Source organism: Alligator sinensis, unplaced genomic scaffold (genome assembly GCF_000455745.1).
Source record: "Alligator sinensis unplaced genomic scaffold, ASM45574v1 scaffold632_1, whole genome shotgun sequence".
Taxonomy (NCBI): Eukaryota; Metazoa; Chordata; order Crocodylia; family Alligatoridae; genus Alligator; species Alligator sinensis.
The window spans coordinates 655558-665594 of NW_005842408.1; the positions used below are offsets into that span (position 1 = coordinate 655558).

At 64.9% G+C, this 10037-nt stretch overlaps 1 protein-coding gene across 1 annotated transcript in view; it reads right to left on the bottom strand.

Moving 5' to 3' along the window:
• The window catches only part of XXYLT1 (xyloside xylosyltransferase 1), a 21686-nt gene extending 11938 nt beyond the window's left edge, over positions 1-9748 (bottom strand). The window contains exons 1-2 of the mRNA XM_025211495.1: positions 9381-9748; positions 6-134 (exon numbers count right to left, since the gene is read on the bottom strand). Of these exons, the coding sequence (XP_025067280.1) occupies positions 6-134; positions 9381-9471 (220 nt within the window). The 5' untranslated portion in view covers positions 9472-9748. The remainder of the gene's footprint in view (positions 1-5; positions 135-9380) is intronic.
• Positions 9749-10037: the final 289 nt, after the last annotated feature.

Here is a 10037-nt window from a genome sequence, read left to right on the forward strand (position 1 = left end):
CTCTGACACCGGCTGCATCTCCCGGTCTATCCCGATGACGGCTCCCGGCGGGAACTTGTCGAACTCCTCAAACAGGTCCCGGATGTTGGCCTTGTACTTCAGGTCCAAGTCCACCTGGATCACGCGGTGGATTTCTGGAAGGCAGAGAGGGGCAGTCAGAGGCAAAAGGCAGACCCACACAACGGTGGCGGTGGCAGTAGCAGTCACGGCAGACGCACGGGCTTGAGCCTGCTCCCTCAGGTCCCATCAGACGCGATGCTGGAGCCTGAGCTCCCCTACCGCAGTGCAGGCCAACAACCAGCTGCCGTGCACAGGCACACTGAGGTCCGCAGGCCTGATCCTGCGCAAGACCTGGCCCAGCCATAATGTGGGTCAGCGCGGTGCTACTGGCCACACCATAGGGCAGTGTCTGCTTGTGTCCCCAGGCACCATGTCACAGTTGCGCAGGGCCTAGCGCGGGCGGCCAATGCTGTGATGGACAGGCTGCAGGCAGCATGCCCACGTGCACGCTGGGGACCATCAGGGCAGGTATCAGCCAGACCCCAGCATGGGTATCGGCAGCACAGGCCTATCCCCAACTCCACCACGAGGCATATTCTGGAGAGGAGCTCAGCCAGGGCCATCGTGCAGGCATGGGGAGGGCAGAGGGGAGCCCGGGGCCCACAGGCCAGGAAGTGCTGTGGCTGGCGACCTCTGCCCCTCGGCATCCTGAGCAAGGCGCCAAGCAGGTCAGATAGGAGCTGTGCTGGTCACAGCGCGCTGCGGGGGAGGAGGGAAAGGGGGAGAGGAGGCAGCTGCACGGGTCTGCGGTCAGGGCTGGGCAGCACCTTGGAGACCAACGCGCTTGGACAGGCAGGACTGTCGGAGCAGCGCAGAGCAGACAGCTGGGGGTTTCCACCAGAGCCGCCGGGGAAGTGCCTGGGGTGCAACGTGGCACAGACAGCGGTCGTTTCATGGCTTCAGAGTCAGAGGCAATGAGCTGCCAGTGCATGGGCAGCCCTGACTCTCGGCTGCTGCCGCCACAAAGGAGCGGGCTCCACCAGCTCCAGCCCTGGGCCATGCCTCAGAGGGGGAGCGGAGGCACGAGGCGCACGCTGCTCTGCAGACACGGGGACCACAGCCGGCCTGGCCTGTGCTCTGTGGCGTCGGCTCCAGTCGGCGTTCAGCAGCTGCAGCCCCATGCAGACAGGAGACCCCCGGCTGGGCACGGGGCCCTGCCTGAACCCCATGGGCATGAAGCAGCTCTGCAGCGACAGCTGGCACCAGGCCCCACAGCAGCACCCACGTCTTGCCTGCCGGGCTGGGCTGCGCCAGCCCCAGAAACCTACCGCAACCTCACGATCCCCAAACATCTTGGCTCCCCGCACCCCACAGGGAAGGCCAGCAGCCGGGATGCGGGGGACCCCTCCCCTGCTCAGCCAGATGAGCCACAGAGCCTCTCCAGGCCCGTTCCCCCAATAGCAGGGCACATGCAGCAGCGTCGGGGGCTGAGCTGGGGAGAGGCTCTCTGTGCAGGGGGGAGGGGAAGGGCGACAGTCCTGGTGACGCCTGCCCAGCCCAACCCGCCTGGCAAAACTGGCAGGGGAGACAAACCCCACACCGGACTCCCCTGTCCCCCCCTCTGCCCCCCTGCACCGAAGGGGAGAGCACCACTGCTGCTGCCACTCCTGGGGAGCTCGTGCTGCTGGGGACGGGGGTGGCAGGGCAGGGGCGGAGCGTGCGTCCTGCAGCCAGCGCTGCTCGAGCACGGGAGACGCTGCCAGGGCCGCGCAGCGCAGACCCTGGGCCCAGGGGGCTCAGAGGGGCCACAGGGCAACGCCGGCTCCTGGCACTGCCCCAAGGCTGGGGAGACGGTGTGCGTGGCGCACACAGGCTGCTGCCCGAGCACTACCCAACCCCTGGCCCCGGCCCGTGGGGATGCGGACCAGCTTAGCAGGGCTCGTGCAGCCGGACCAGGGATAACCGTGGCTGCCGGGCAGAGGAGGAGACCCGGCGCAAGCCCCAAAGGGAACCTCGCGGCAGCGCCTGGGGAAAGCCACAATGGCAACCTCGTGGCAGCCCATGGCAACCCCAGCCTGGAGACAGCTGTTTGTGCAAACAAGCTCCCCGCCTTCGTCTGCCCTTTGTTCCCGGCTTCCTTTTCTTGTCCTGCCCCGTGTTCCTGCTGCTCCCCTGCAGCTTCCCCTCGGCTGTCAGGAGAGCTCAGGCGCTTCCTGTTTTGTTGTGCGCTCCCCTCTCCCGGCCTTGTTTTCAGGACAGATAGCGCCCGTCTCCCGCTCCGCGCCGGGTGCTCCCCCCACAGGCTGCCCGCGAGGCCAGGAGCAAGCAGGGGGCTGCGCCAGCAGCACCAGTGCATGCGGGTGCGAACGTGACCCTGCTCACATTCAGCGCAAGACGCTGGCTCCATCCCAGAGCCCTGCACCACACCACACCGCCGGCCCATCGTGGCCCAGAGGGTGCATGCCAGGGACTCCCGGGAGCCCTGGGCCCTGTATCCAGCGCCAGGGGAGGGGGCCTGCAGCAAGACACCTGGGCTGAGAGGTGGCAAGGGGGGTGGGGCTGCGTCCCAGACCAGATGTGGTGTCACAGCTGGATTCTCGGAGCACGTGGGAGGGCTGTTGCTCCAACCACCAGGCCACGCGCCAGAGACGCCATGGAGAAGCAGGCAAACAAGGCCTGGAAGGGAGGGACGTGCAGTGGCTGAGCACGTCCACCCTGCAACGCCCTACTGGGCACCTGGGCAATGCTGCAAGCCCCATGCCCAGCACTCCCGGGCTCTCAGCACTCTCACACGGCACACAATAGGTGTGAACAATGGGAGAGGGGCAGGCAGCACCGAGCACGGCCCCACAGCCACCAACAAGCCTCGGCTGCTGCTCAGCGCCTCTCCTACCACCCCTTGCGACCCTGCCTCCATGCATCTCCCAGGCTGGGAAAGCCCGAAGGAGGCTCCCTCTGGCCTGGCCTGGCCAGCCCCCTCCCCAGCCCCGAGGTGCAGATCTAACCAGGGCGGGCAGGTGCGCAATGAGAGGCTGTCACTGCAACGCGGGGGAGAGCGCAGGCCTGCCTGGCTCCGACAGATCTGGGGCACCCAAACAGCCCGCGTCAGCACCTCAGCAAGGGGCGGTCGATGGAGGTAACGAGGGCTGACCGTGCCCGAGGGTCAAGCTGGAGCTGGATGGAGAGCGCTCTCGCTGCGCAGCATCCAGGGGACCAGAGGAGCACCCAGGGGATCCAAGAGGAGCAGCATTGCCACCGCCAGGGCAGCAGCCTGACCGCAACCATGTGGCGGGCCACCGACATGGGGAGCAAGTGCACACCTGTGAGAGCAGACCCCAAGAGGTGTCACACTCGCAGCCCTGGAGGCTGAAAGCCTCTGCTCACTGCTGCGCACACCAGGGAAGCCCACGTCTGGTCTCCACCACCCTTTGGGTCTTTGGCTTCCCCAGAGACAGCCCTCCGGCTCGAAGATGCGCTGCCCCACACGTGCACACGCATGCACACGCTCGCTGCAGGGTCTGCCATGTTTCCAGTCACTCAAAGGCGTGCCTTCTCCAAACGGCAGCCCTGCTCCCGCACAGACAAGCTACATCCCAGCCCAGAGGGCTCTCCCAGGCAGGGCAGCAGAGCCCTTTCCTGCCCCTCCGCAAACAGGAGGCAGCGCTTGCTCAGAGCTGCTCCAGACCTGACGCCGGCTGCCATGCTGCATTTCACAGGTGCTGGGGAAGCTGCAAGGCTCCCATGCCAGGCAGCGCTACTGGGTCCGGCTGCTTCCTGACCCGAGAGGCTGCGTAGCACACAGGACCCTGCACACGAGCAAAGCGGTGCCTGCTGCGCATGGTACACCACACATCTGTGCTGCAAGCACCAAGCACGCCCTGGCAGGGAGCTCAGGGCAAGTGTAACCCTGGGTGGGGGAAATGGCATTTCCCTGCCAGCCTTGCTGGGCTCCTGTGAGCAGCAATCAGTCAGCGACCAGCCTGAGGCATGTTCTCGCCCTCATCTCCTTCCCAAGGGCGGGTGCAAGTGCACGAGATGCTGCTTCCCTGCTGGAGCTGCTCACGGCTCTGCTGAGGATAGAGGTCTCCCCTGCCGGTGTGGGCTGCGCTCGGTGACCCCGGCTCTCCAAGGTGAAGTGGGTCAGAACAGAGTCCAGCCTCCCAGGGGACACAGTGTTTTCTGTGAGAAAGCAAAGCCCCAAATGTCTCCATCCCGAAAGGCCCTGATGGCGCCTGGTGGGAATTCCCGCACCCCCAGGGCCCAGTCTCCCCGGCTGGGCGAAGGAGGAGAGAGCACGAACTCCCTTTCAAGTCACACGAGGGCTGTCCAAGAGCTCTGGGCCGGGCCGCACTGAGCGCCTAGGACACCCACCCCAGTTTTCTTCCCAGTTCTGGTGGGGGATCCTGAGCTCATGAAAGGGGGATGACACTAGATCGTTCGTCCACGGTAGACACAGCACATTCTGCACGTGCTTTTTATAAATCGTAACCGGCTGGACCCTCAGTCCAGCTGAAAGCACACAGAGAATTACTTTGCACGCTGAGAAAAGGTGGAAAGTAGGTTGTCGCTTCAGCTACTCAACCATGGAGGCTCCCAGCGACCAAACCTTGGCGGCTCGCGTCTATTCGATGCGCACGTGGGACAAATGGACTGAAGACCCTGTGCAAGCAGCCTGTGGGGACAGCGCCACACCAGCCCGAGGCAGCTCGCCCTAGAGCAGCAGTGGTGACAGGCAAAAGCAAACGGCCCAGGCCTCCAGGATGCTGAAGGTGATGTCCATGGAAATGAGGGGCACTTAGCACAGGGAACAAATCAGCCCTGTTACCCACCCAGCTTCAGACCCATGGGGCCAAAAACTGCTGTGCAGGCCTCCGTGAACGTGAAACTGTGACTGCGGCGCCCGACACGGCTAGACAGCACGCGGCAGGCAGTGGTCTCACGCTCCAGCCAGCAGAGATGGCAGGACAGACACGGGCTGGTTGAGGATATCAAAGTCCAGCTGCTCCATCCATCTCTCATGCATACACACGCACGTGCACACGCACTCCTACCTACACCAAGTCAATGGCAATGTTTTCAGCACTGCTGCAGGCCCGAGGCAGGGAGCGCGCTAGCCTGGCAAGGCTTGTGCTTAGCAGATGCTGCACCCAATTCACAGCCAGTTGCCTGACACCTGTGCCTACAACTGCTCCTGCTACGTTTCCAGCTAAGGGGAAGGTTTACCCGGAGCCCAAAACCTGTTGATGTTTCCGTGAGTGTTCCCAGTCTGACACCAGCCCTGGGGCCCCACCAGGCTCAGCAGGGGCCTCGGGTGCAATGACAGGCTGGACGGGGAAAGCCCCCTTGCCACTGCCCTCCCCCAGCTGCTGCCACCGCCATCAGGGCGATGCCGCATGGCGTGGGTGTGCAGGGCAGGTACACGAGGTGCCGCTCCCCTGGCCTTTGCCCTCCCGAGCTGAGCTCTGTGGGAAAAGCAGAACTCGCTGCTGATAGAGGCTGTCAGACCCAGGCCGAGACGCCCCGTGCGAGGCTGCATGGGGGCAGGCAGCAGTTTCACGAGGTCAGCCAATAAATCAGGCTGTGGCTCTGAGCTCGGATCGGTGCCAGTTCCGAGCGTTACCGATCCCCAAGTGCTGTGCGGTTCCCTGATTAACGGCCGGAGCAGACGAGCGCCAGCACGCGATGGCAGAGCACGGCACAGGCAGAAATAGCCGGTGGAAGGAATCGCAGGCAGCCCCGGACGAGACGGCTCCTCGGAGGCCCAGCCTGACCTCACGCCTGTCACCGGCCACTCGATTCCACCCCACCACGGAGCCCTGGCCCTCGGGTCTGGCTCTAGCCAGAAACACATGCAGACGCGCAGGTCTGAAGAGCTCCTAACGCTTGTGCATGTTTGTCAGCATTTCCACCACGGTCCACGAGCTCATCGCTCCAATCAGCTTTGCAAAACAAGTAGTGCCCTTCATTGGCAGGGCTGTTAGACTGCTGAGTAGCTGCAAAATTTCACCACGCACACACCGTACCCCCCCACCCAATCTATCGTGGCGCTCAGCCCCTCGGTGAGCCTGCCTGCCAGCTACTTTACTGGCTTCAAGCAATTCTGCTGCCTCGGTTTGCTGCTTGCCAGCCTCCAAACTCTCCCGAGTCCCGCGAAGGCCCCGCACCGCATGGTGCTGGCCTGTTGGACGGAGTGGAAGACTCCTTGCAAGGGAAAGATCCGGCTCCCCGGGCCAGGCCCAGGAAACGCACTTGGACAGGGTTTCAGCTACAGCGAGCGCCCGACACGCAGCCAGACCCCTTACGCCCGAGCTGTCTGGGTCAGAGGCTTCCAGCCAGCTCCCCTCCGCAGACCTCCCCCTCGTTCATAGCGCTGCTACCTGTGGCACCAGCCCGGCTGCCGCACGCACTCGAGAGAGCGAATGAGGAACAGGCCAGCGAGAAGGGAGAGTTTCAAAGCTGTGCCCAGGCCCCTCGCTGCCACAGCTTCCCGCAGTAGATCAGCTGCCTGCGACCCAGCTCCCCACATCCTATCGGGGGACACTCACGGGATCAAGTCCTCAGCAAGACACGAGAGGGTTCACCTTGCCGTGCCTGCCCCCTCTGCCGGGCAAGCTCCAGGCCAGCGAATGGCTGCAATCCCACAGTTGAATCCCCTCCTCACAGCACACCTGCCCCCGGGCTGCCCGCAGACAGAGGCAAAGGGCAGGAAAGGGAAAGGGGAAGGTCCTGTGTTTGCTGTTAACGAGCAGGCAGGAAGCACGATGCCCAAGTGGTGGTGGTGGGCTGAGGGTGAAGAGCCTTCACTGGGGACACATCCCAGGGGCCCTGGAGCTAACGCGACCAGGAGCAGAGGAGCGCTAACGGGGCCGGTTGCTGTGGATCTGAAGAGGCTGGGCTCAGCCAGGAGAGGCTGGGCTAGAAGCGAGGAGCGTGCTGGTCACTCCCAGACCCCTGGCTCGGAGGCCACGGAGCAGGGAACGAGCTGGGAAAACCCTGCCCGGTGCCATAAATCTCTGGCAGGGCCATGCACATCCTGCAGACGCCGGGGCAGTAAATCTGAGCGCCACATAAATCAGCTTCACAAGCAGCTCCCGAAACAAGAGTTCAACTCGCTGAGCTGTAAAACACCTTTAAACACCCTGTGCCTGAGCGAGAGATGACAGGCAAGTCGCTAGGGGACCCGAGGCTGCAGCCAGCCGCGGCCGACCGAGAGCAGGCACTTCGCATCTTCCTCCCGGGAGACCTTAGCGAACACCGGAGAAAGCAGGTCAGCTCAGGAGCAGGCAGCACTACGCTGCCATTCGGACGCCACGCAGCTCAGGGCACTCGCAATGCAGGCAGCCCCGGGGGAGCCCGGCACGACCCCCCAGGTCAAAACCAGGCTGCGCTGGATCCCATCCTGCAGTTACTCGAGAACTGGGAGGCAGCCGTGCAAAACCCCCAGGGAGTGATTCATCCCTGGCTCCTGCCCCGTCCCCACTTGACCCCACGTCCGGGCACACCGAGCCCCACGAGGCCGCCTTCAAGAGCCCCAAACCTCGGGAAAATCCCTCTGCTGGGGCCAGCAGCTCGGAGCCAACCAACACTTTGCACGCTGCGGGCTCGGCCTCTCGGATCCTGTGTCCAGGAACAACCCTCTCCCCCAGCCCGCCTGGGCGTTTCCTGCTCACTTCAGTAGCACGTGGCAAGCATCTGCTCACGGCCCAATGCCCTCGGGGCACAGAACTGGGCTCCAGGAGCGTGACCAGGGACTGACCCCCAGGTCATGCAGCTCGCGTCTCAGTGGAGCCATCTCCCGAGTGGCACAGCACAGGCTGGCAGGGGGCCTTGAGGGGGGTGGAGGGAACAGCTTGGCCAAGGCAGGGCATGGAGCTGATACAGAGCCTGCTGGCAGCCCCCGGGCACTGGTACGCTCCACATGCGCCCGGTGGCTGTGGTACACGTGGCCCTTAGGCCCAGGGGATGGGCACACAGGATGGCCTCGCAGCAAACAGCAGGCTCACTGCGGGCACGACATGCACAAGCTTTCTGCAAGGGGACAGGACAGGCCAGGAAGAAGACGCGTGAAAGACAGTCCCCCGCACCCGCCATCTAGCCGAACCGTGTTGCACGCCCAAGCAACAAAGTCACCCGCAGAAATCCTTGCCTGGTGAAGGAGAGCGAGGGACAGGTCCTCGCTGCGGTTAGTTCCCAAACAAGCAGAGGCCGGGACAGACCACGCAGACAATCCCACCTTGCCCCTCCTGCCGCAGCTGGCTCCTGGCCGCTCATCCCGACCAGCTGAGCTGAGCAGACCAGCACGGGAGCTTCGCAGTACATGGCACAGGCCCTGTCCACCTCCCTCCCCAGGGCTGCACCTCTCCTCCCGCAGGGCGCTGCCCTCGGAGAACCAGAAGACCTCTGACGTGCGCTCAGCACTCAGGCACACGCCTGAACCGACAGCGGCAGGACTGCTCCCCTGCTCGGGGCCTTGGCAAGCAGAGGAGGAGAGAGATGGTCAGAGCCAGATGCGGCTATGTGGTCGGCACCCATCCAGGCACTGGTGCCTGGGACCCGGGACGTGAGAAGGAGAGCCGAGAACACGGCGGAGGCTGAGCCACCAGCAGGGCTGCCACAGCAGCGGGGAGCAGAGGCTGGGACAGGAACATGCTGCCGATAACAGCAGCACCTGGCCCACAGCCAGGCCGCGCCAGGCCCGAGGCCGTGCTGCCAACACAGCCCCCGCGTTCACACCACGGGGTGGGGCGGCAGGAACGCGCACGGCAAAGATGCAAGGGCAGAGAGCAACCTGAAGCCTGGAGGCCTGGGCCCAGCCGCTCTGCGGCTCAGGAGCACCCATCCCCGGGGCACAGCTGTTTTCAGCTGGGGTCCGGGGCACCCAGCCCACAAAGGATGCAGGAAGAGCCGACTACTCGCTGGCAAGGCGACTTCAGCCCCAGAACCCGGGCCAGCAAATGCCCCTGTCCAGGACAGCCTCTGCCCTGACCACCAGCACGGGGCACAGGCAGCCTCATGCAGCAGTCAAGCAGTCACTAGAGGAAAGGCCTGGTCCCTGGGTGGGCTCACCACATCCTGCCCTGCCCTGTACCCCCATGGAGACAGCAGGCACGGCCCTGCCCCGCTGCTGGGGGAATGGGGCCGTGTAGCATCACCCTCCACCTCAGCGCGGTCCTGTAACACTACACGTGTCGCCCTGAGAGCGGCCAGCAACGCCATGCACCGGGCTGGGGAACAGCTGATGGTCCCCGTCACACCGGGACTGCACAGACCCTGTGCCCCTAGGAAGCCCCTGCTCCCATCACCAGGTCCCATCCCATGGCAGCTCGAGACACCACCATCTCTTCTGCGTGCCCAGCACCAGCCGGCACCGCGGCACTCACCTTCGGGCATGATGCGGTGCATGGCCACCGAGAGGAAGAAGATGGAGTCGCTGTAGTAGGCGCCCGAGCCGGCGCTGAAGTGCTTCTGCATGGCCTCGACGATGGGGAACAGCTTCTCGGTCAGCGCGTCCACGTCATGGAAGGTCACCTGGGGAGAGCAGGCAGACAGCCGCTGAGCGGGACGCCCTGGGCAGCGTGGCAGGAGCCACGTCGCGGGCTGGCGCGTGACGACGACCCAAGCCGCAGAGCCACGCAGCCAGGCCGTGCCCTCGGCCTCGTCTTGCTGAGGCGGCCAGTGCCAGGCACCGTGTGTGCGGACACGAGCGCACGCGTGTCCTGTGCTCACCCTGCCAGCTAGGGACTGGCCCACGCACCAAGGGCTCAGGGCCTACAGGCACCGGCAGCTCCAGCGAGCACCGCCCCTGCTCTGCAGGCGAGCGAGGCAGGGACCGGAGAAGTGGCTCAGCAAAGGCGGTCGCAGCCGGTGCCCCCGGGCGCAGCCCAGCACCCGCCCAGACGCTTCCCGGCACCAGGCAGGGCCGGGTACAAACGGGGAGGGTGGGAGCGGGCAGCCGGGGGCACGAGCCTCCCGGGGCACTCGGGCCAGCGACTGCAGCGGGGAGCCCGCGCCCGGCACGGGGGCTTCCTGCAGCGCCA